This window comes from Balaenoptera physalus (genome assembly GCF_965194825.1).
Source record: "Balaenoptera physalus genome assembly, chromosome: 10".
In the NCBI taxonomy this organism is placed as follows: domain Eukaryota; kingdom Metazoa; phylum Chordata; class Mammalia; order Artiodactyla; family Balaenopteridae; genus Balaenoptera; species Balaenoptera physalus.
Window position 1 is genome coordinate 108,469,339 of NC_138889.1, and position 26,021 is coordinate 108,495,359.

Below are 26,021 nucleotides of genomic sequence, written 5' to 3' on the forward strand. Positions count from 1 at the left end.
AGGGCCACCACAGCCCTGGGCACTTGATAGGTAGCATCGCCTCCTGGGGGGCTTCCATCCTTCAAGGGACCCCAGACATGTTGTATGCCCTTAAGGCAGAGCCCCCTCTGTGAATGGCTATGTGTCTTGTAGGGTGTGTAGGGGAGGCTGAAGGTGGGCTCCACTTGGGAAGATGTGTCCAGGCCCAGGTCCAGGCAAGGCCTTGGACTTGACTACAGCTTGCAGTTAATTCCAGCTGTCTGGGAACCTCCATCTGCTGTCGGTTACCTTGCTCCTGGGACTCCAGATACCATTGCACAATCCCTCCCCTCAACACCCACTCTGGGATCCAAGCTTCCCCCCCACCTCTCTTTAGCACTTCATTCACTCATTTATTCCCCCAACATTTATTGAGTACCTACTGTGTGCCACATACTGTCCCAGATATACTACAGGGGAAAAAAAACAAAAAACAAAAAACAGATCTGTCAAAGTGTAGAGTTTAAAGAAAGGACTTTGGAACCAGGCTACCTGGTTTCAAACCTTGGCTCTGCTACTTTCCAGCTGTGTGACCGTGAGCAACTTATATAACCTCTCTGAGCCCCAATTGCCTCAACAGTAAAATAGGGCCAAGAAGAGTATTCCCCCCATGGAGTTGGGGTGAAGATTCAGTACCTTAATACGATGTTTGAAGAGCACTTGGCACACAGTAAGTGTGCCGTGTGTTTGTGATTATTAGTCTCCTGGCAGAGGCAGAAAATGAACTGTAAACAAATAAAACAATTGCAGATTATGGCTGGTGTTCTGTAGGAAACAAACAGCATGCTGTGGGTGGAGGACTCTAGGTGGGGTCGTCAGGAGGGTCTCTCTGAAGAGGTGACTTCTTTAGGGTGATGTGCAGAGGATGAAGGAAGCAGTCTCGGCAAGAACAGGGAAAGCACCTTCCAGGCAGAGACCAGCAAGCGAGAATCCCTGAGGAGGAAACCAGCTTGGCAGGTGTCGGGAACACCAGAAGGCTGACAGGCAGGAGACTGGTGGGTGAGGACGACATGGCAGGTCAGAGAGGCCAGCAGGCCCTTGTAAACCACAGAAAGGAGTTTGGCTTTTTCCAGTGCAGTGGGTAGCCACACAAGGTTTTTGTGTGTTTCTATAAGTGGTATTGAAGTGTATCGCACATGTAGAAAAGTATACAAATCATAAGTGTGCACTGCTGCAAATTTTCATACACACGCACACACAAAACAGAGCCGGGGGGAGGGGTCGGGGGGACTCAGCACTGGGATCAAAACCAGACCATGAGCAGCATCCCAGAATCCCCCTCAGGCCCCTTGCAGTCACCACCCCCATGGTAACCGCCATGATGACTTTTAACAGCAGAGAGTAGTTCTGCCTGCTTTTTGAACTTTCTATAAATGGAATCATACAGCATGTGGTCTTCTGTGGCCGGTTTCTTTCATTCAACTTTACAAGCAAGATTCATCCACCTGTTGCAGGTGGTGGTAGCTCTTTTCTCCTCTTTGTTGCGCGGTGTGCCATTGTGACTGTACGGCCATGCATTTACATACTCTCCTGTGGACAGGCACTTGTAATTCCTGTCTTTGGCACACATACATATGCTTTTCTGGTCACTGAAGGGTTATTACATGAAATTGGCAAGATCTCCTTTCAAGCTCACTCCAGACTCCAGTTCCCACATCAGCCCACTGGGCTGAAACCAGAAGCAGAACAGCCTCAACTTCACCTTTTTTTTTTTTTTTTTTTCTAATTGAAGTATAGCTGATTTACAATGTTGTGCTAATTTCTGCTGCACAGCAAAGTGACTCAGTTATACACATATATACATTTTTTTATATTCTTTTCTATTATGGTTTATCCCAGGAGATCGGATATAGTTCCCTGTGCTTACAGTAGGACCTTGTTGTTTATCCATTCTAAATGTAATAGTTTGCATCTGCTAACCCCAAACTCCCAGTCCCGCCTTCTCTCTCCCCCCCTCCCCCTTGGGAACCACAAGCCTGTTCTCTATGTCTGTGAGTCTGTTTCTGTTTTTTAGATAGGTTCATTTGTGCCATATTTCAGATTACACATATAAGTGATATCATATGGTATTTGTCTTTCTCTTTCTGACTTATTTCACTTAAAATGATAATCTCTAGTTGCATCCATGTTGCTGCAAATAGCATTATTTCGGGTTTTTTTATGGCTGAGTAGTATTCCATTGTATATATGTACCACATCTTCTTTATCCATTCATCTGTTGATGGACATTTAGGTTGTTTCCATGTCTTGGCTATTGTAAATAGTGCTGCTATGAACATAGGGGTACACGTATCTTTTTGGATTATAGTTTTGTCGGGGTATATGCTCAGGAGTGGGATTGCTGGATCATATGGTAGTTCCACTTTTAGTTTTCCGAGGAACCTCCATACTGTTCTCCATAGTGGCTGCACCAACTTACATTCCCACCAACAGTGTAGGAGGGTTCCCTTTTCTCCACACCCTCTCCAGCATTTGTTATTTGTAGACTTTCTAATGATGGCCATTCTGACCCGTGTGAGCTGGTACCTCATTGTAGTTCTGATTTGCATTTCTTTAATAATTAGTGATGTTGAGTATCTCTTCATGTGTCTATTGGCCATCTGTATGTCTTCTTCAGAGAAATGTCTATTAAAGTCTTCCACCCATTTTTCAATTGGATTATTTGGTTTTTTGTTGTTGATCAACCTCACCTTTTTACTGCTCCAACAGAAGCCAGTATCAGTGTGCCATTTTATGCGCTGATGGTGTGTCTAACTCAATGCTCCCTCCTGAACCGGGAACCCTTCATGCCGCAGTGTCCTCATGTGGAAAATGGGCTCGGTCATTCCAAACTGCAGGTGGCTGGCTATGAAGATTAAGTTAAATGAGAAATGGCAATGAGAGCCCATGGCCCAGTGCCCAGCCCCTCCCCCTTCCAAGGGGCATAATTAATGCCCTTTCTCTCCTTTTTCTTCGGAATCCATAAAATGAACTGAAAAAAGGGTGTCCCCTGTGGATGAGAGTGAAACTGAATCCTTGGTTCCCCAGGGTCCTACTTTCTAGACCAAGGATGCACCCTCCCGCCAACAAGGCCAGCACAGACCCAGCTCCTACTGAGAGGGCAGTGCCCACAGGTTGCTTTCAGCCCCGAACTCCCAGAGGGTAGATGATCCAGAAACCACTGCTGCCTTAGCACACTTGCTCCCCACCTGAGATCCTCTCCCCTCTTCCCACCCCACCCCAAATCCTACAGATCCCCTGAGAAGCCCCCCCAGGTATCCACCAAGCCTGCTCTCCTGGTAACTGAGCCCACAGCACGTGGCACCTTCCCCCGCACACCCCAGCCCCTCTTAATGCGTGCGTGCCTCCCTGCCAGACTGCACGGGTAGGGAGGGACTTGTCCCCCTGTTCCCGGAAGATGGAAGATCGCCCACACCTGGCACTGTGCCTAGCATCCAGCGGCGGCGTCATAAATATAACTCCTGAATGATTCATTCATTCCTTTGGAGAGAAAGCACGACCCCTAAGTGGTTAAGAGTATGGGCTTTAAAGTCACATAGACCTAGGTTCAAGTCTTGTCTCTGACCCTTGGCTCTGTGACCTTGGGAAGGTCATTTCACCTCTCTGAACCTGTTTCCTCCTGTAAAAAAAAAACGGAGTGACCACTGACACCATTAAGTCATTGTGAGGATTAACTGAGATGATGTTGGCCTACCATTCAGAGAAGGGGAAACCTCCGGCCTCCTGTTTCCTGATCGGTTCCTAGGAGGTGCACAGTAGCCAGCCCGTTTTACAGAAAAAGAAACTGAGGCCTAGAAGGGGAACAGGATAACCCGGGGTGCGGCAGCTGGGGCTAGAACCCGGGCCTGCTGACTCCGTGCCCAATGCTCCGCCAGCCTCTCGAAACTCGCGGTGAGCACGTTCCCACCCCCCCATCCCCACTCATCCTGGGCCAGGGAGTGAGGGGCTGGCTTCTGCCTCGGACGACCCCCCTGGGATCTGGGGAGCGCTTGGGGATCCTCGGCTCAGACCCCGGAAGCGCCGCGCAACTCCCGGGAGCGGAGAGAGCGCTCGGGTTTGTCACTTTAAAGAGGGAGCGGGCGGGCGAGCGTGAGGGAGCGCGCGGCGGGCTCCTGGGAGCGTGCCCGGACTGCGGCGCAGCTCGCGACTGCCGCCCCGGCCCGGCCGAGACCCCGGCCCGCGCCGCGCTCCTCCCAGGCGGGCGCGGGGACACACTGCAGGCGTGGCTCCGCCGGCGACGGCCGGGCTTGGCGCCGGTGCGTGCGCGCTGCGGGAGGCCGGCCGGGAGCCGGAGCCCAAGCCGGAGCCCAAGCCGGAGCCCAAGCCGGAGCCGGAGCGGGAGCGGCGGCCCCTCCGCGGAGCCGGGGTGAGTACGCGCCCTTCGCGCAGATGCACGCAGTGCCCCCTCCCAGCGCCGGGGACCCCCGGGCTCCAAGCTCCCCGCTCGTCTGCACACCCGCGCGGATCGCACACCCGCGCCGCGCTTGCACACGCAAGCCCGGCACAGCGCACGCCGGGCGCCCTTCCCCGGCTCGGCCACTCCATGCACTGCGTATCGCATCGTGCCCCGCACGCCCGCCCCGCGTGTGCACACACGCGGCTCACCCGGCTATTTACACGCCTCCCCGGCGCCCGCGCTGCACGCACGCCCCTCACACACACACAGCGCCCTGATTGTCCCCACTTTCCCGGCCCCGCCTCACACCCTCTTCCCGGCTCCGGCTCCCGGGTCAGCCCCCACACTCCGGTCCCCATGTATCCTGGGGGTTACCGCGGCATGGGTGCTGGGTTTTCAGGAAATGCCCCATGTCGCACCCCATTGCCAGGAAGCCCTGGGAGGCCAAGAGGATCCTCAGCCTCTGTCTGGTGTCACCAGCCTGGGTGGGGAGCTTTCCAGGGTCTCCCTGCCAACCTTTGATGCCACTGCTCTTTGGGAGAGGAAGCTTGCCCGTCTCAGGGCCTTGGGGCTGTAGATTTGGGCTGAAGAAGGGGGAACTGGGTCCAAACATGGGGACCTGGAGCCAGGCCTGTGGGTGGAGGAGCCCTGAGCACGCCCTCCTAGTGACCTCTCTTTCATGGGCTGCAGAGGGACTGGGTGCCCCCTCCTCAGCCAGTGAGGCCACCCTCCCCCCCAAAGAGCCTGGGAAACCTGCACCCTGGAATGTTAGCCTCTTCCCTGAGCCAGGGGGTGGGTGACAGGTTTGGAGTGCGGCAGGAGCTATGCATCCTACTAGAAATGGGGAAACTGAGGCTCAGAGAGGGCAGGAGACTCACCCAAATTAACACAGCCAGTCTGGAGAAGGGTCAGGACCCAAGCCCCTGGCCTCCCCACCCTGAAATCTGAAGCCTTTCCAAACAGCTTGGGAGAGAGGGGGCTCCCAGCCTGGAGTTCAACCTTGGACTCTGCCTCCTGTCAGCTCTGGTGACTATAGGCAAGTGCTTTCCTGCACCTCAGTTTTCTTACCAGGACAATGGGAAGAGTATCAGCCCCCTCAGTGGGCAGCAGGGAGGATTTGCCGAAATAACACCTGGCGAGTCCTTTGTACAGTGCTCAGCACATAGTAGGTGCCCAGTTAATGCCAGCTACCACCATCCTCGCCAGTCTGTGCTGTGGTTTTTGTGGGCTTTTGGGGGGATGGTAGCAGGATGTGGTTATTCCAGAAAGTGGGAGCACTTGAAAAGGATCTCAAACCTAAAGCTCCTAAAGAGGCTCCTAGCCTGGAAGGTCGAGGGCTCCTCTGTACCACCCCCTGATCCTTCCCATTACCTGCTGGCCTCAGGGTGAGGGTAGGGGGAGCCAAAACCTTGCTAGCCAGAGATGTGACATGGGGACACTAAGCAAGGAAATGGGGTGAGGGGGAGCAGAGACATGGGGACCCTCTCCCCCGCAGAGGCACCAAATTCCTGGAAAGCCATTTCTTGATAAGCCCAGGAGGAGGCCTCGACTGTGGTCAGATTCCAGTAAGGCCCGTGGCAGTTCTTCCCACCCATCTCCACCCCGTAAAGGCCTGGTCAGGAGGTGGCATGGTGGCCAAGAGCCCAGGCCCAGATCCATTGTACCTTGGAGTCAATCCCATTGTTGCTACTCATATGCCGAGTGACTCCATCCCCAGCTTCCTAATCTGTAAAAGGGGGATCCGTTTATCCATTCAGTCATCAGGTCTGTATCGTGTTCACACTACGAGCCAGGCACTACGCTAGGCATTTAGCATGAATTATGTCTAATTCTTACAGCAATAGGTAGGTATTGCTGGGTAGGTATGGTTAAGCCAGCATCTGAACCCAGAGTTGTTTTCAATGAGCAAGCGCCATGCAATTTAGGGTTTGGGGGTTTGGGGCCAGAATGAATAGATGGAGTGAGGAAGGGTGCCAGGAAGGGGCTCAGATGAAGGTTTGGGGCAGCTCTGGCCCACCGCTGCTGTGCCCCATTTCCTGTGTGTCAGAAATGCAGGGAAGCTCTGGTCAGAGGCTGCCCTGGCCTCGGATGTGCCTCGTCAGCATCCTGTTCCCAGCTGAAGCCGCAGCCCCTCTACCTGGCACACCTCCAGGCTGCCAGTGGGAGTCTGCTGAGGTTGTCAGTAGTGGGTGAGATGGAGTCAGGGGGTCTCAGGGATAGTAAGTAAAGCCATTAAGAAGGGCGCTTGCTGCAGAGCCAGATCTGGCTCGGTCTCAGCTCTCCGCTTACTGGCTGGGTGACCCTGGGCAAATTCACTGCCCTTCCCCGAGCCTCACTTTCCTCCTCTGTGGAGTGGGGATAATAACAGGATTTGCCCCCTAGGGGTCTTGGGCGAGGCCATGGGGAAGACATACGTGAAGTCAGGGGCTGTGGCTGCTAATAGAAGAGGCGCTGGATGGGGTGGCAGGCCCAGCTCCACCACTGCTGGCTGTGCGGCTTTGGGCAAGTCACTTAACCTTTCTGAACCTCCCCTAACTCATCCAGAAGCCTGCTTACCAGGCTCATGAACAGAGATGCTTCCAGGGGCCAGCAGGTTCTGGAAGTGAATGGAAGGGTAGGAGGTGCCAGGCCAGAAGAGCAGATGCCCCATCTGAGGGACAGAGCCTACTCAGCTCCAGCTCTGGCTATTTGGGGGAGTGGGGGGCAGGTTATACAGACCCACTGTTCCCAAATCTTACTTTTAACAGGAAGCTGGAAATTTTTCTTTTTTTTTTTTTTTTTTAAGAAATCCATTTTTTAATGGGAAATTTCCCAATTTTTAAATGTTGGTAACTCACTTTAAGACAAATATAACACATCTGCAGGCCGGCAGCGCTGCCCACACAATTCCACTGCTCAGAGTAGGGGTTCAGGGGCCTTTTGGACCATTGCCAGGCGAGTAAGCACAGCAGCTAAGATTTGCCAAGCCCCACTGCACTTACTTCTCGTTCCTCCCTCCTGACACCCTGATAAGCCCATCATATGCCCCATTTTACAGAGGGGGCAGATTTGGGGTTCAGAGCTATGCTCAGGCTGCCACCCCATCCCAGGAACCTTGACGACGTCTCCCCCAGGTTCTCTCTTCCCTCCTCTCAGGCAGATGTGCTTTGGCTTCTCCCGTTCCCAGGGCACATCTGCGGGACCTTCTGGCCTGGGTGAGCCTAGAGTCATTCACGCCTTCACTGAAAGCACAGCTCCCAGGGTGTTGTGATGAGGGGAGGGGGAAAGGTGGGCAGTGTGGGAGTCTGGGGTCTGAGGTGGACCAGCTTTGGAGAGATGGGGGCCCCTCGACAGCCAGAGGTCTGATACAGCAGATACGGGGTTCTGTCCCCAACCACAGGAACTTGCCGCAGGGGTGTACCCAGCCCACCCACTCTAGTGTGCTGCTGGCATGGGCTGTCCCCGTGCAGGAAGTCAGCCTGTGCCAGGGAAGCAGGAAAGAAAGCCGATGGCATGATCAGATTCCCAGCAAGGCAGAGGCAGACTGGGACATGTGTGTTCATGTTAACATGTGTGTTTTGGTGGATCCAGACTCCCTTCTGCCACGAAGTAGGGCCACCTTGGGCTTGTACACAGTGCCTAATTTGGCCTGCGGGTTCTCAGGCAACTTTTGAAACCATATGCCCCCCCTGCAGTAAGGCACAGGGGTTAGGGAGCGTGGAACCACGTGGCCTGGGTTGAACAGTTTCTTAGCTGTGTAGCCTGGGGCAAATGACTTTACCTCCTTGCCTCATGACTCTCTTCTGCAAACCAGAGATAGTAATGCCACCTACCTCCAGGGGCTGTTAGCGGTAGGTAATATAGGAGGTAACATACACGCAAAGTGCTTAGGGCTTGGGTGTCAGGGGTGCTCAGCAAGGTCCTTATCATGATCTCCAGCCCAGGTCCCAGCAATGAGCTTCCACTTGAATTGGCATGGGTGAAGCCGTTCCAGGTTAGCGCCTCCCTCCCATCACCATGACAACCCACACCTCACTGTGGGAGTGGGGGCATCATCAGGGGAGCTGGGAGCAAGGAGCTGTCTGTGCACCTGGCAGGGCTTTGCCCCAGGGCCCTGTTCCGCCCTGCTTCTCGAGGCCTCCTGTCCTGGGACCTACGGCACTCCCACATGTGCTGGATAACCCTGTCTGGATCAAGGCACCCCAGCTTCTTGACTCCAGAGCTACAAACTGGGGAGAACCCCAGGATTCTAGAAAATGCTCACCCCCTGATTTGACCCCAGTCCCAAAGGGAGCCCACACAATCCTTCGAGGAGTTGCAAACGGGCTAGCCACCACCCAGGACTCTTTTCCTCTCTACCCAGTGGTGTTTACATTTTTTGTGAGTTGGTTGCAACATTTAAAAATCAAGAAACTGCACGTTAAAAAATACCGGTATCTGGCTTTTCAGAAGATCCAGCCAGGCTGGATTGGCATTCCCGTGGGAACAGAAAAGCAGTTGCCCTTGGGTGGACGGACACCCTTCAGGTCTCCCCCCGCCACTGCCCCGTGTACCCCATCTTACCTGTTCATAACCACCTCTCTGAACCACGAGGGAACGCAGAGGTTAGGGTCGGGGCCATCCTGTCCTCCGTGTCCCTTGAGCTGAGGTCCATACAGCTCAGCCTAGCCTCCCTTTTTCAACCCCCCGCCCCATTTAGAACATGTCTGGGAGCCAGTTTACTTCTTAGCAACAATAATAAAACCGTAAGCAGTTGCCTGGGCAGGTAATGGCTTGTATGAGCTTCTAGACCTTTCTAGAACAACTTAAACCTTCAAACCTCTCAAACCTTCAGTGGTTCATAAAACTTGGGAGGGGAGGGTGGGGAGGAAACCATCCCAAGCAGAGAAAGAACCGATAATAGAATATTGTAGAAATGCAGCATTTCGGGTCCAATTTAAACAAAAGCATTTGAAGTCAGCCTAAGGGAACACCCTGAGGGGCCGCTCTAAGGAGTAACAGAGTCACTGCTGGTCAGCCTGCTGTTGGGAGGATGGAAGTGAAGCAGGGTTGCCAGATTTAGCAAATACAAATACGGGACGCCAGCAACTTTTGAGCTTCAGATAAACAGTGAATAATATTTTAATATAAGCATGTCCCATGCAATATTTGGACATACTTCTACTAAAAACTAATCCAAAATTTCACGTTTCACTGGGTGTCTTGTGTTTTTGCGTTTGGCAATCCTGAAATGAGGTCTCAGAGTGCTTGAAAAGAGCTTTAAACACCATTTTTTTAAAATGCTATTTTAGGGACTTCCCTGACGGTCCAGTGGTTAGGACTCCACACTTCCACTGCCGAGGGCCCAGGTTCGATCCTTGGTCGGGGAACTAAGATCCTGCATGCCACGCAGCACGGCCAAAAAATAAAAATGAAAGAATAAAAGAAACACTACTTTTGCCCAGGCCCCCTCCACCTGAGTGTGAGCTGGATGATGGGCACCTGGGCCGTAGTGGGGGGTTGATGACCCTCTGAAGCCCTCTCCACTGACTCTCCTCTCCCTTCCAGTCTCAGCCCCTGTGGCGGGCGTCATGGCCGTGGACGTGGCAGAATACCACCTGAGCGGTGAGTCCCCGCGGCAAACGTGCCATCTCACAGGACCCTCCCACCGGGCCTGGGGTGGGGGATGTCAGTGGGACACCAGTAACGGCCCTGTTTTACTGGTAAGGACTGTCAGTGAGTTGCCCAAGATCACACAGCCTTGGGGACGCCAGGTTGGGGCCAGTCTGAGGTCTCTTCGTCTTTCTGCTCCAGTGGAAGGACTTGAGGGAATCCCCCAGGAGGCCCATGTGCTGCTGCTCCCTAAGGTCGAGCCTGTCATGCAGAATCCACTCCCCTGGGGCCATTCCTGGAGCCAAAGGCGAGGAAACCCAGGAAGGTCGATGTTAGAGCCACAGGACATTAAACTCAGAGGTCGCCCAGTCCAGGGATGGCAGCTCCCACCTTCTCCTCGTGTGTGCCCCTTCAGGCACTGAGCTTGGGACCGGCCTCAAGACACCAGACACACTCCAGCTGACGATGGATGGTGTCAGAACTGAAGTACACTCGCCACCTTTTCTCCTTATGTTCCCCTCCCCATTTACAGATGGGAGAAGGCAGGCTCAGCAAAGGAAAGGGAGAGTGACTAAGTAAGTAACAGGGTCAGGACATGGACCCAGGTCTCCTGACTCCCAGGCCAGTGCTCCTCATCACTCCAGCTCCTCCCCTAGCTCAGACCCCAGCCAGCCCAGGGCTGAGTTGAAGGACGTACAAGGGGGAACCACCTTTCCCAACTCCCAGCCAGGAATTTTCACTTTTCACCTGCAGGCTCACAGGTCTTGGTCCAGGCCCTGGCGTGGCCATCAGTAAATGTTGAAACCTCTCTGAGCCTCCATTTACTCATCTGTAAAATGGGGGCAATGCGGCCTGCCTCAGGGACTGCTGGGAAGATTCAACGAGCTAATGTGTGTGAAGTGCCCAACAGTGTGAACACAGCTCTCCCCGACCTCCGGGCCTTTGAACATGCTGTTCCCTTCCCCTGGGGTGCTTACTGCCTCTGCCTGGCTAAGGCCTTGAGACTGGTGTGGAGATTTTGAGCACAGATCTGGAGCCAGATTGTCTGGCAGTGAATAGCTCCTCTATCTCTCAGCTTCATTGTCTGTAAAATGGGGATAATAATAGAACCTTCCTCACAGGGTGGTTCTGAGGACTCAGTGGGTTAGTATACATGAAGTGTTTGGAACAGAGCCTGGCGAATAGAAAATAGTAAGGGAACGATTATTACTAAGATTCCTCCTTCCTCATTTCTGGTCTCAGCTCAGACCTCACTTCCCTGGGGAATTCTTCTCATCCCTTCCAGAGGCTGGTACGCAATAAAATGAGTAAATAAATGAGCATTAACTGTCATCATTTCATGTCAGCTTGCTGGGGTTTTTCCTTTTGTGCCCCTGGCCCTGCCCCCCTTTTATGCCAGCCAGGGTGCTGGCTTCAGGCCCTCAGCCCCCGGATCCTCACTCTCAGGGGAGCCTGGCGCTGCTTTGCCACTTTGCTGTGCCCATCGCCTATGTGCACTCTGTGCCCGGGCCCTGGCCCGCCCCCTGGCAGCACCCAAGGCCCTGTGAGCTGGCTGGGGCTGTGTGTGTGTCTAGGTGGGAGCCCCCCGCACATGCACTTCACTCTCCAGGCACCAGGTACGTTCCCATCCCATCCCCTATTCGCCAGACTCCCAGGGCTTCCTGAGAGCCTGGCCAGGTCTTGGCCCTGGGCTCCGGTAGCTCTTTGTTGTGGTTTTATTTATCCTACAAATTACATTCTCGCAACAGAGTCAGGAGTAAACAGGTTTGCTCGCTGTCCCTCCATCCGCATCTCTGGCTCTTCCCATCCCTCCCTGGTCCGCCCAGCCCTTGCCCATACGCTGCGTGATTTTTACATCAAAATCATGTGCTTATACCATGTTGGAGATTGGTTTGTTTTTTTTTTTCCCTCTTAACAATGCCTGAAATGATTCTCTGTATTGCCACAGTGACATCCTGATGACCTCAACTGTCATTCTCAAAGCCCAGTGACAGCCCCTCCTGAGACAGCACCACTGGCACCCTTGCTCGGACCTTCAGGCTGTTTCCAGATTTCTGCTGTTATAAATACAGACTCGATGACTCACTCCAGACATAAAACTTGTTGGGATTTTTCCCTTAGAATCAATTCCTTTGGGGTAGAACCACTGGATGGGGATGTTTCTGGTGTCATCTCCTCTTTCTGGATGAGGAGACTGGAGCCAGGGAGGTGAGGTGGCCTCAGGGAGCCAAGGCACCTGCACCACGCTCTCCATTTCTCACCCCTGTGGCCTTGAGCCCATAAATATTGGGTTGGCCAAAAAGTTCGTTCGGGTTTGTCCATCAGCTGGTCCCCAAAACCCAAATGAAATTTTTGGCCAACCCAATAGATGTGTTCTTTAACTGCTATCAGCCTCAGTTCTCCTCTAGAAAGTGGAGGTAGGGAACTCGTAGGGCGCTAAGTGCTGCGTAAATGCCAGGGCTGAAGGCTGGGCCCTGCCCTTCTCTGGGGTGAACGAGTATTGTAGATTCTGGCTGGAGCTGGCTGGGCTCAGCAGAGCAGGGCCCGGCTGGGGCCTCCCACTGCTGGATGATTCCTCCCTACGCAGGCTTTGGGGAGCAGGGGCAGTGGCCCCTCCATCCCCAAATGCCCCCTTCCCTCTCTCTCACTGGCTGCTCTGAACGCTCTGAGCTTTGCACACCCCCCTCTTCCTTCCCTAAACTCCTGGTCCCTGGCACCTTGGCCGGCACACTTCTTGCTACTCCTGCATATCCCAGCTTAGGCATCCCTCTTTGGGAAGCCCTCCTGGGCTGTTCTCATCACGACCCCCATCACTCTGTTATCTATTTATCTGCCCACCCCACCCCCTAGACTATGAGCCGCTTATTAAGGACAGGGGCTGGGCCTGGGGCTGACCCGCTCCACAGGGCGCTCACACACAGTAGGTGCTCAGTGGCTGTGTGATGAGAAATCTCCGCCCCTGACACACCCTCCCCACATCTCTCCGCCCTGCTGCTAGGGAACCGTGCTGGGTGGAGGCCGGGTGGGGCAGTGGTTTTTACCCCTGCTTGCTCTGGAGTCTGGCTGCTGGTGTTAGGATCCCAGGGCCACCCCTTCTTGGCTCTGTGACCTTGGGCAAGTTCTTGTGTGTCTCAGTTTCCCCATTTGAATCGAGTCTAGAGGCAACACTGAGAATGGTTTAGAGAATTATATTTGCCAACAGTGCGATCTTCTGCAAAACGAATCCTACTATCTCATTGGCTTCTTTTGGGAATGCAGGGCCAGGTTTCCCAGTAGAGTGACTTCACATTTATGGTTCTGCCGTGGGCCAAGCTCTGTGCTGGGTGAGGACTTACCCAACACAGTTGAGGGGGTAGTTAATTACTGTTTGGGGGCAGTGAGGCTCAGATAAGTGAGGTTATTAAAACATCAGTGGACAGAACGCATTTGAGCATCTGGATTTGTCCCCAAGCCCTGCCCGGCCTACAGCCACCTCTCACTTCTGGCTGAGTTTTTTGTTTGGTTGTTTTTTGTTTTTTGGTAACAGCTTTATCAAGATAAAACTCACATGCCATAAATTCACTCACTTAAAGTGTACAATTCAGTGGGCTTCAGTATACTGTGCAACCATCAGCACAATCAACTTTTAGAATATATTCATCACCCCAAAAATAAACCCCATACTCCACATTTCCCCCTACTCCCCCCAACCCCTGGCAGCCCCTGACAATCACTAATCTACTTTCTGTCTGTATAGATTTGCCTCTTTTGGACATTTCATAGAAATAGAATCATACAACATATGGTCTTGGGGCACTGGCTTCTTTCACTTAGCTTGATGTTTTCAAGGTTCATCCATGTTATAACATGTATCATTTCATTCCTTTTTATTGCTGAATAATATTCCGTTGTATGGATGTACTACATTTTATTTTCCCATTCATCAATTGATGGACATTGGATTGTTTTAGATGAGGTTTGAGGCAAAAAGGGGGTCATTTCGTTTTCTCCCCCAAGTTCCCTTCCACTTTCCTCAGATCCCAACAGGCTGCATTGATTATCTGGAAGCAGAGTCCTCTGAAGGTAGAGAGAACTCAAAGAGGCAAGAAAAACCCCACCTGGGGCTTCCCTGGTGGCACAGTGGTTAAGAATCCGCCTGCCAAAGCAAGGGACCATCCTGGTGGATGGGTTCGAGCCCTAGTCCGGGAAGATCCCACATGCCGCAGAGCAACTAAGCCCGTGAGCCACAACTACTGAGCCCGCGTGCCTAGAGCCCGTGCTCTGCAACAAGAGAAGCCACCACAATGAGAAGCCTGCGCACCGCAACGAAGGGTAGCCCCTGCTCGCTGCAACTAGAGAAAAGCCCCCGTGCAGCAACAAAGACCCAGTGCAGCCAAAAATAAAATAAATTAAAAAAAAAAAACCCTATCTGTTTAAAGCCTAAGGAATATTTAACCATTGTTCACAGCTCTTCATCTGCTCTACCCAAGTGTCGCTCCTGATAGTAATGTATGTTTTTGCGGAAAGGAGCTAAAAGCAGATATCAGAGGGTGTATAGGTTGTTCAACGCTGGATCCCCAGCACCCAGCACACAACCTGACATCGTAGACACTCAATAACTATTTTTTCAGTGAATAAGCAAGTCAGTGCTGAACTACAGGCTCTCTGGGTGGGAATGTGTAACAACTGAGGGTTCCTAGTGACCATTAACGAGAGACTGCTCTGCTCTTGCCTTGCAGTCATCAAGAGCCCCCCGGACTGGGAAGTGGGTGTCTATGCTGCCGGGGCCCTGGCGCTGCTGGGAATTGCAGCTGTGAGCCTGTGGAAGCTCTGGACGTCGGGGAGCTTCCCCAGCCCCTCCCCGTTCCCAAACTACGACTACAGGTACCTTCAGCAGAAGTATGGTGAGAACTACGCAGAGGCCCGGCAGAAGGTGAGGCTTCTGTTCTCGTGGGTGCACAGTGGACTGTACACCCCACGCCCCAACCGTCCACTCTCAGGACTGGTCCCCACTCCCTCCCCCCTTCACTCCCTCCTGGTTAATTTCCTCCTGTGAACAGGGACCCTTGTCCTCCTCCACATCTCCAGCATAGCCCAGTGCTAGGTAATCCATGAATACTTGGCGAATGAATGAATGCTTTCAAGCTAAAACACCATCCTGTGAAAAATACAGGAAAATAAAAATAAGAAGAAAAACCTCTCCAAATGCCACTACCCAGAGGCAAGCAACTGTGAATTGTCTTCTAACTATTAACATTTTGATTTATTTCTTTCCAATATTTTAAATCTAGGCCCCTCCCCCCGGTCTTTTTTCCATGCATAGTTTTTACACAATGGGTGTCATTTCTACATAGAATTTTATACCCTACCCTTTTCATCTCACTTAAAACTGAAGCACTTTCTCATATTGTTGATTGTAAACATTATTTTAATGGCTGCCTAAGATTCCTTTTTATGTATGTGCCATGATTTACTAAATGCCACTATAAATAATGCAGTAAATGGTTTACATGTAAAACTTTGTCTTCATTTGGGATTACATACTTTGAATGAATGCCCAGATGTGAAGTTACTGTATCAGGGAGTATAAACATTTTTAGGGCTCTCTATATATTGCTAAATGCTTCATCACTTAACACTGGCAGAGAATTTTTCTAACATCATGTAGAGTTCCAGAGAGCACAGCCAGAATCTGTTACCAGATAAAGGTCCCACATGCTCGCTCATTTGGGGTTTTGGAAGGAATTATCTCTCACTCAGTTGGAGGGACTATAAATTGCAACAACTTTTCCAAAGAGCATTTTGGAAATATGTATCAAAAACTTTCAGAAGGGGTTTCCCTGGTGGCGCAGTGGTTGAGAATCTGCCTGCCGATGCAGGGGACACGGGTTCGAGCCCTGGTCTGGGAGGATCCCACATGCCGCGGAGCAACTGGGCCCGTGAGCCGCAATTACTGAGCCTGCGCATCTGGAGCCTGTGCTCCGCAAGAAGAGAGGCCGCGATAGTGAGAGGCCTGCGCACCGTGATGAAGAGTGGCCCCCGCTTGCCACAACTGGAGAAAGCCCTCGCACAGAAAAAACGAAGACCCAACACAGCCATAAATTAAAAAAAAAAAAAAAACTTTCAAAAGAACTATGTCCTCGGGACTTCCCTGGTGGCACAGTGGTTAAGAATCCTCCTGCCAATGCAGGGGACACGGGTTCGATCACTGGTCTGGGAAGATCACACGTGCTGTGGAACAACTAAGCCTGTGCGTCATAACTACTGCCTGTGCTCTAGAGCCCGAAAGCCACAACTACTGAGCCCGCATGCCACAACGACTGAAGCCATGTGCCTAAAGCCCGTGCTCCACAACAAGAGAGGTCACCGCAATGAGAAGCCGGCGCACCGCAACGAAGAGTAGCCCCCACTCGCAGCAACTAGAGAAAAGCCCGCGTGCAGCAACGAAGAACCAACACAGCCAAAAATAAAAAATAAATAAAATAGATTAAAAAAAAAGGACTATGTCCTCTAAGTCAAGATTTTAAGAAAGCTATTCAACGGACTTACCTGGCAGTCCAGTGGTTAAGACTCTGCACTTCTGCAGGGGGCACAGGTTCGTTCCCTAGTTAGGGAGCTAGGATCCTGCATGCCGCACAGCGCGGCCAAAAAAAAAAAAGAAAGCTATTCAATGTTGCATTGTTTATATTTGTGAAAAAACAATATAAATGTCCAACAGTAGGGGAATAGCAAAATAAACTATGGTGATCCACTCAATGGCAAATTAAGGGACCATTAAAAATTATGGTAATGAAGACTATGTACCAACATGGGAGATGCTTACTGTACAAAGGTTTTGTTTTCTCAAATCCCAAGGTCAATTGAGAGAAAAGAAAAATTTGAATATTAGAGTTAGTGTTATCCAACATGAAAACTTTCTCATGTGGTAGACATTTTTGTAAACTTCCTTTGAGGCTGCCCTGTCATGTATTGAGTATCTGTACTCTAGTTTGCTTACCCATTCCCCTTCTGCTGGACGCTTAGATTGCTAACTATTTTTCCTTTTTATAAACATCACTGCAGTGAACATCTTTATGTATGAAACTCAGTCCATATAAATAAACATTTTGAGAAAAAGCTCTCTTACCTCCTGGTTAGGGAGAGAAAACTGACATGAAATAACAATAAAGAAGGACCTTCCTAAGGCATGCCCTGTTTTTGCGAAAGGGGAACTTGGAGGTGCCTTGCATGAACAGGGCTTACCGTATCTCTTTGCTGTCTCTTCAAGACCATGCCTATTGCCCTTCCGATGCTCCCATGTCCCTTTTTCTCACCCCCAGAGAGTGCCTGCCTGGAATGCCCAGCGGACCAGCACTAGGGGGCCACCCAGTTGCAAAGGCAGCCTCAGCATTGAGGACACCTTTGAGAGCATCAGCGAGCTGGGACCCCTGGAGCTGATGGGCCGTGAGCTGGACCTGGCCCCCTACGGGGCCCTCCGAAAATCCCAGTCGGCCGACTCCCTGAACTCCATCTCCTCCGTGAGCAACACCTTCGGGCAGGACTTCACGCTGGGCCAGGTGGAGGTGAGCATGGACTACGATGCCGCCTCCCACACCCTCCACGTGGCTGTGCTGCAGGGCAAGGACCTCCTGGAGCGGGAGGAAGCCAGCTTCGAGTCCTGCTTCATGCGCGTCAGCCTGCTGCCGGACGAGCAGATCGTGGGCATTTCCCGGGTAAGTGGGGGCTGGGAGGGCGGGGCAGCCGTGTGCCCCGGGCTCTCACGAGTCCTGCCCAGGCAGGCAGGGATGCAGGGCCAGGCAGAATCTGAGGAGGGCGCTAGAGAGCAGATTTGGATGCTGATCCCAGAGCGGAAGGTGCTGGCTATGGGGAGGACAGAACTGGGAGTTTGGGGCTCCACCTGCCGGCTCCCGTTGTGTGCAGTTCTCAGCAGTCCTGCCACGTGAATCCAGTGTGTGGTAATTGTCAGTTGTCAATTGTGTCAACTTGGGGTCCTGGCAGGGAAGGGATGACAAGCTCATGTTGGCTAATTTGGGGAGAGCTTAATAACAGGACTGTTATAATGCTGTGTGTGTGGCGACCTCAGGGATGGCGTGGTACCCTGGCCTGAGGGGACGAGGGGAACGCGAGGTTACCTAGAGACCAGTGTGTGCAGAGGGCCACCTGGATAGGCGCTGTGCCCGTCTGCTCGTAGCGATCCTGCAGAGAAGGACCTGGAGGGATAAGCACCCCGACCTCCCTCCAACCTCTGGTTTCCCTCCAGTGACCCCTGCTGGCTGACCCCACTGGAAGCCAGAGGCCTAGGGAGCCTGTTGATGCAGCCCATGGAGGTCAGCCCCTGGGGCCGAAAGCAGGGGGGAGGGTGCAGAATAAGCCGGGAGGGGCAAGGAGAGGGACCCGGCACACCCCCCCAGGATACCCCTGCATGATCCGCTCCCCTTGCTGAGAGAGAGAGAGGTCTACGTGAGACACCCTGCTGCCCAGCACCGGTGGGCGAGGTCAGCCCAGCACGGGCTCTGACCAGAGCAGGAGGATCCTGAGGTCAAGTGCCTCTGGCTCCTCAGAGACCCACCCGTGTCCAGTCCTGTTTCCTGTGCTGAAAAGTGGCTGCTCCTCGGAGGTGGAGACTGTCCTTCCTCTCCGGCCCCACCCCGCCCCCCTCTCTCTAGGAGGGTCTAGAACCAACCAGCAGGGCGTATGTAGGGCCGAGAAGGGGAGGCCAGCTTCAGAGAGGCCGTCCAGTGGGTGGTTAGGAGCAGGACCCTGGAGCCTGACTGCCTGGGTTCAGATCCTGGTTCCCTCCTTCCTAGAAGTGTGACCTTGGGTGAGTCACTTAAGCTCTCTGTGACTCAGTTTTCCCATCTGTCAAGTGAGCATCACAGCGCTTCAGGAAATGCAAAGTCCTTAGCCCAGTTCTTGGTGAGCGCTCAATGGACTGTCGTCTGTCAGGACCATGAAGTGCTCCTGTTGAGCCCAGATGCACGCTGCCCGTGGCCTCAGCTGCCTGGAGGACCTGGGCGGTTCTGGACACATCCCTTGAGGCAGCTCGTTGACAGCAGCCACCACGGCCTGATGTATGCTGAGAACCTGGTTCCCAGAGCCCAACACATCCGCGACCCTCTCATTAGCCCCAGTGATGGGGGATGGATTGAGGGCATCTTACAGATGAGGAAACTGAGGCTCAGGAAAGTGCTTTGCCCACGACAACCCCAGCAAGTGAGCAGGAGATCCACGACTCGACCCCCGGGGTCTCCACGTGCTCATAAAGTGCAACGTGCAGAGAATGGATCTTCAGGGAGCCTGTGCTCCTATGGGCAGGGGACAGTCAAGGGGCTGATATGGCCAGAGGAAGGAATTTAGGGCCAAAGATCGTGAAAAGCCTGAATGTCAGGGTCAGGATCAGGAGGTGGGCTTTATCCCATGAAGGAAGGGTTGCCCTTGGTTCTCAAGCAGGTGATTGGGTAGGGGATGTAGCTCCCAGGGCGCAAGGTAAGAAGAGGCTTCTCCAGCCCAGACAGTGACCGAAGAGCGCAGCTCGGGGCACCTGGAGGTGCCGACAGATTCATCCCCAAGAATGCAGGCTTCTTAACATCGCAGCCCAGCCAATCCCAGTGAGTGGGGGGCTGCCCCCAGGTTGGGCAGCCCCCCGGCATCAGGCGAGGTGCCAGGGATGAGATCTCCTCTCTTAAAATATCGCCAGGCAGTGACCAAAGCAGCCCCCCACGGAAGGGGGATCAGTGCCCACAAGTGCACCTTCCCAGAAGGCCTGCCCACAGCTTCCTGGGAGGAGGCCAGTGGCGCCCACCAGGCAGAACTAGGCTTAGAAACAGAGCCTGCCCAGCCTTGCCTCGTCACTCCATCGGTCCATCCACCCCGTAACGTTCAGAGAGTCCTAGGCCAGGCCCCACGCGGGATGGGACATCAGCGACTCTCAACTTCACAGACAGTTATCCCTACTCGCTGCATGCCTGGCCCAGGGCTGGACTTGAACACGTGCAAGAAAGATGGCCAGCTCAGCCGGCACATTGCAAGGGTTCTGTGGACCCATGGGCACTGAGGATGGGAATCAGTTGGGGTCAGCTTGTGGAAGCTTTGAATGCCAGGCCACTAGATAGGCCACCACTGAGAAGAGGACAGGAAACTTTCATATCATCAGGGCTGAGCCACCAAAGGAAGGATTGGCATTGCAGTGTGGGGACAACAGAGCCAGGACGCTAGCCCAGGTCTCCAGACTCCCCATCCAGTGCTCACTCCCTACCATGGCCTCGCAGGCATCTGGCTGCCACCTCCTCCCCAGCTTTGGACCTCCTTCCACTGCCCTTTCTCTCTGCAGATCCAGAGGAACGCCTACTCCATCTTCTTCGACGAGAAGTTCTCCATCCCCCTGGACCCTGCAGCCCTGGAGGAGAAGAGCCTGCGGTTTTCCGTGTTTGGCATCGATGAAGATGAGCGGAATGTGAGCACAGGGGTGGTGGAGCTGAAGCTTTCTGTGCTTGACCTCCCGCTGCAGCCCTTCGGCGGCTGGCTCTACCTACAGGACCAGAACAAGGTAAGCCCGCCCACCTGCCTGTGCCTGAGGACAGCGTCATACGTGTACACTTTAGAGGAGGGAATCCACTGTCCTCGCGACAGCCTGAACACCAACATCTTTAGGAGATTAGAGAAAGAGCTGAGCCACACTCAGGGAAACTCAGTTTACTGCATGCAAATGAAAGGCACCCTGACCACTGTTTACAGCCCTTCTACTGCTCCTACCCCCAAACCTTTAGAAGCTCCACGCCTGTAGAGCTTCTGTTAGGGAAGTGCTCCTCTGGCCCTCAAGTGAGTTATGTCAGACAGGGGCCAAGCTGCAGTTTACCGTCGTAAATGTAGCAGGGCTCAGGCAGCATCACTGTTATTTAAGCAAATGATCTACTAATTCCGGTCCACCTGGACCTGTAAGTGCTACTACCAGAGAATGTTTTCTCTGGTCTGGAATGAGGGAACATAACTGCATTTTGTTGCTGCATTTGACAGGCAACCTCTGGCCTTCCTTCCAAGGCAGGACCCATACCCGGTACGAGGCAGGGATGGCGCCGTGGAGTGGGGGAGGGGTCCCTTTCTCTATCCCACCAGCCTGGTGCCCTGGTGTAAGGGGCCCCAAGAGCAGCAACTTCTCAGTGGAGAAGGAAGCTTCTGCCTTTCCCTGGGCCCCTCAAGTCCAGGGGGCAGAAGCCCTGTGAGTCACCCGCCTGTCCTCCAGGCCGCCGACGCTGTGGGCGAGATCCTGCTGTCCCTCAGCTACCTCCCGACGGCCGAGCGCCTTACAGTGGTCGTGGTGAAAGCCAAGAATCTCATCTGGACCAACGACAAGACCACAGCGGGTAAGGCCCTCCTGGCTGCCTGGCTCCACCGTGTGGCAGGTGGGAGCTGTGGCCCAGCTGCTAAGCCCTGGGCACCTGGAGGCATCAGCAGGTGTAGGGCACAGTGCCAGGCCCCCCACCCCTGGCTTTGGCTGGACTCAGGAGCCATGCACAGTGGGAAGATTAATCTAGCTGGGGAAACATGGGAACCACGGAGGCTGGCAGGGAGCCCCTGTGGGGGAGGGATGGGAGTCTGAGAGCAGGAGGCTGGGGCACTGGTATGAAAACAAGGTAGGCGTTTCCCGGAGGCTGGACTGCATCCCAGATCCCAAACGGGGACCAGGGCCACGGAGATGGTGTGGGTGCCAGGCAGGACCTGATGCGTCAGGTCTGCAGGAGCCTCAGCCCCGAGTAACTGAAAACTGAGGGCTGAAAACTGAGGGTTGCAGGAGCCTGGGGGACCCGGGTCCAGGCAGGTGCAGCAAGGACACCCAGTGGGTGGTAAGTGACGAGCAGACAGCGACTGGTTATTCCAGAGCTGCACGTCCTTGAGTCAGGCTCCACTGAGCGGGCGCCGGGTGACTCGGGGCTGACATCTGCGTTTGGGCCATTTATAGAATGAAAAGTGGTGGGTCTGCTGAGCTCCCCAGAGCCTCACGTGAGGGGAGCACTCATGTGGGCTGGGAGGCTGGCTGCCTGAGTCCAAAGCCCAGCTCTTCTCCTGACTCGCGCGTGAGCCTCAGTTTTCTCATCTGTAAAATAGGAACGCAATAAAGGACTGATGGCAGGACTGCAGGAGAGAGTGGCCGGTGAGCCGCTGTGACTGGGCAGGTCTATGCCAAGTGAGTGTAGCACTGGATCTCACCCCCACCCCCCTCCCGGCCCACAGACCCCTTCGTCAAGGTGTACCTGCTGCAGGATGGGAGGAAGATGAGCAAAAAGAAGACGGCTGTGAAGAGGGACGACCCTAACCCAGTGTTCAATGAAGCCATGATCTTCTCAGTGCCAGCCATTGTGCTCCAGGTGAGGGGGGATGGCGCAGGGGGTGGGGGCCCCTCTATCCCCTCCAATCTAGCTCCTCAGAGCTCCTACAGGGGGTGATGGTTTGCCTTAAGGCATCACCTTTCTAGTCGAGAAGCATGTATTGAGCACCTACTAGGTACCAGCCCTCTGGTGGGTGCTGGGGACACGGGCACTGCTTCCTTGGCACTCACAAGGGACAGGCAGGAAAGTCTCCAGACAATCCCCATCCACTAAGAGCACGCCAGACCTTGGCAGTCAGGGGAGGCCTCTGCAGGTGGGGGTAGCTAAGCTGAGATCCGGGGGAAGACAGTTCCCAGTGGAGGGAACTGCAAAGGACTAGGGATGAGCCAGGACTGACCCTACGCCCAGAGCTCTGGCCCTAAATCTCCCGAGGTTCTGCCTACAGAGGCCCTGTGGAGCTCCCCAGACCCCCCTGGCCTTCAGCAGGCGATGTGCCCCAGGGAGACCCTCTCCCAGCACAGATATCACAGGCCAAGGGTGGGAGGACTGCAGAGGATGTGCCCTGGGCCACAGAAGTGGCCCGGCTTGCATACCTCAGAGGATGGGGAGCTCACTACCTTCCCTCACTCCCTCCTTCCATCCTTGGGCATTCCTGACCACGTGAGAAAGTCCTTTTGTGCCTTGAGCCAAAACTTGCCCCTTGGCCCTGGGGCTGTACAGAAACCCCCTAATCTCCCCTCTTGGGATACCCGGCCTGAATTTGAAAACCCAGAACTCTGCCGCACTCTGGGTGTTCGTAATCCAGGCAAACATTGCAGCATCCCTGGTTGGTCCTGCCTTGCCACCCTCATGGGACAGTCCACCCATCTTCCCCCTGCTTCCCTGGGTGTTCATAGTGCCACTACTCCTACTCCACAGCCTCCTAGGGCGAGACACTTCTTGGGACCGGAGGTGGGGGAAGGAGGGGGGGGGAGGGGAAGGAGAGAAGTCAGGCTGCGTTCCAGTTTCAGCTTCACCACTTTGATCTCAAGCAAGTTCTTTCCCTTCCTGTTATGAGTCCAACATATGATTATCTCAGGATTAACAACACACATCTATAATGCTCTGACTGTGTGCAGGCACTGTTCTAAGTGCTTTACACCTTTTAACTCATTTCGTTCCCAGAACAGGTGGGAACTATGATTATCACCATTTTACAGATGGGGAAACTGAGGTAGGAAGAGCCCAAGTCACTGCCCAAGGTCATGCATCAAGGAAGTGGTGAGGCCAGCATTTGCATCTGGGCTGTGAGGTTAGACAGGTCAGAGGTGAGGATTCAGGGGGCCGTGCCTGGCACCCCGCTGGGCCTGGGGGTCATGGGGGACCTCTGGCACTGCCCCTGGTCCCTAGCACCCATGTCACTTCCTCCCCAGGACCTGTCTCTCCGTGTGACGGTAGCTGAGAGCAGCAGTGATGGCCGTGGGGACAACGTGGGCCACGTCATCATCGGGCCGTCGGCCAGTGGCATGGGCACCACGCACTGGAACCAGATGTTGGCCACGCTGCGCAGGCCCGTGTCCATGTGGCACCCTGTCCGGCGAAACTAGCAGCCAGGGAAGGGCCCAGGTGGGCACCGGAGCCCGGCATGAACTCAGCTCCAACACCCTTCTCTGTAGTCTGGCTGGAACCATGAACGCTGGGGTCCCCCGGTGGAGTCCCCAAGAGCCATCTTGGTCCCTCTATCCAGGCTGCGGTGGAGGAACAGGCCCGGCTGGATGTCTAGGGACCCAGGGTTGTCTCCCACTGAGGACCAGCCGTGGCCTGGCCAGGGCCCGGGGAGGGCAGCCAGGCATTGGCCCACTGTGCTCCCCATTTTGAGCTCCCCAACAGGCCTGTCCCTTGGCCTTGGGGGGCCTTGGCCTCTCAGAGCTCCCCACATCCCATCCCTGCTGGGAGACCATGCACAAGGACCATGAGTCTTGGAGGCCAGGTGCTGTGCAAGGCACAGGCTGGGGTGACACGAACAAGGCACAGCCCCTAGGGGTCGGGAAGACAAGATCCCCTTGCCCTGGTGATCTGCTCTTGGCGGATGGCGGCCCCTCCACGTAGACCTGGGGAGGGCTCTGGGGCCGGGGAGCTGGGGGACAAGATGGGAGCTACGCTGTGAGGGGCAGGGAAAGAACTGAGTGTCCCAGGCCAGTGGCCCGTCCGCAGCATGGCAGGGTAAGAACACCCCCGTCACAAACGCAGTTCTCACCCTACTGCCGTGGACACAAGGGCCTCTCTCTGGGCAGGAGGAGAGACCGAGGGACCAGGCCAATCAGTGGCCCGCAGGCCACCTGGGACGCTGGGTCATCCTCTATGAAATACAACTGTCACCCTTATAAGGCCCAGGGGTCCAAAGAGCCCCAGACCCAGGTCCTTGTGTTCAGGCATTGGCTCCACGGCGTTTGTTGGTGTCCCTCCAGGCCAGGCCCTGCAGGGAAGAGAGATGCCTCAGCCTTTGGGGGGCTGGTGGGCAATGGGGCGGCAGCATACAGACTGCCGAGGGGCATGGGAGAGGCCTCTGTGGGAAGCAGGCACCTGGGAGGACACAGTGGAGCAGGAAGCCTTGGGCTGGGCCTTGCAGGAAGGGGCGGCCTGAGCGGTGACGGTGAGGGGAAGTTGAGGGGGTCAGGATGGAGTGGGGGGGGCAGGCTTGAATGCTAGGGGAGGAGGTGGCTCTGGAGCCTGGTTCAGACCCCCAGGACACCAGCTGCCCAAGGCTGATTCCAGAAGCAGACCCTGAGATTCGCAGGCAAGGGGTTTATTGGGGGAGAGCCCTCAGGAGAAACCTGTAAGGCAGAGAGGGAGCTTTGGGGCAAGCGAAGAAGCCGGCAGGTTGTGGCTTCAGCGGAGTCCCAACGGTGAGGGCTTGTGCGAATGGCACCCCAGAGGAGTCGTGCCCAGAAGCCAAGGGCTGGGCTGTTACACACCCACGGGAGTCTTGGAGGGACGGCGTGCATGGCCTTCTAGGTGTCACTGAGGCAGCTCCAAGCTGCCGAAGGCAGCCCCAGAGAAGCAGGCAGCTGTGCGCCCCTTGTAGCTGAGGGGTGGGTGCCCCGCCGGGTTACAGGGATGGGAGGTGGGGAGGTGAGAGGTGGGTCCTCAGGCTGGCTGCCTCTGGACCTGGTGGGCTACGGAGACCCAGGCCCAACCAGTAACCCCCAGTGATGTTGGGGAGCCCAGGGTGGTCACGGGACCGGAGGCAGCGTGGTGGCTCTCCCCACCTGACACAGCTGTGGCCCGGTCCCGAGGCCAGGCTGTCCACCATGTGGCCAGCGCCAGGAGGTCTGCACGGCCCAGGCCAGCCCAGGGCCCGGGGACACGCAGCTGGCGGGCCCCTGCCGCCTGGGAGAGCCCCCGCTCTTCCACCCCAGTGGCTCTGCTGTGCAGGCCATTTACTCGCCTGCCTTCTCTTCCCCTTCCATCCCTCCCTCTAAATGCATGAAATGCTGACTGTGCACACGAATGGGCGTGGTGGGGACCGAGTATGCCGACTGGAATAATTCTAGAACCAAAATAAAGCTGGGGCAGGAGGGAGGGGGCTTCCGGGGAGCCCTGCTCGCCCCAAATCACCTTTGTCTCCAGAAATCAGGGCCTCGGGCCTCGGTGCGGGTTGCTGTGAGCACGCCTTCCCCTGCTGCTGGGCGCCCGGAGGAGCAGGAGGGCCCTGTCTGGTTGGGGAGACCATCACAAGGACCAGTGCCATGAGG

General features: G+C 54.7%; 1 protein-coding gene across 4 annotated transcripts; it reads left to right on the plus strand.

Annotated features, from left to right (window-relative positions):
• Positions 1 to 4,086: 4,086 nt before the first annotated feature.
• SYT12 (synaptotagmin 12) lies at positions 4,087 to 25,884 on the plus strand. 4 transcript variants are annotated; one of them, XM_082478273.1, is made up of 9 exons: positions 4,309 to 4,384; positions 9,941 to 9,997; positions 10,187 to 10,560; positions 14,704 to 14,897; positions 17,284 to 17,676; positions 20,295 to 20,510; positions 21,204 to 21,324; positions 22,193 to 22,326; positions 23,700 to 25,884. In XM_082478273.1, exons 5-9 carry the CDS (start codon positions 17,401 to 17,403, stop codon positions 23,871 to 23,873), a joined length of 921 nt encoding a protein of 306 aa, XP_082334399.1. In that variant the 5' UTR covers positions 4,309 to 4,384; positions 9,941 to 9,997; positions 10,187 to 10,560; positions 14,704 to 14,897; positions 17,284 to 17,400; the 3' UTR covers positions 23,874 to 25,884. The 4 variants fall into 4 exon arrangements, with proteins under 4 accessions (XP_082334398.1, XP_082334399.1, XP_082334400.1 ...); XM_082478274.1 differs by having other exon boundaries at positions 4,335 to 4,384; positions 10,401 to 10,560; XM_082478275.1 differs by having other exon boundaries at positions 4,336 to 4,384; positions 10,518 to 10,560.
• Positions 25,885 to 26,021: the final 137 nt, after the last annotated feature.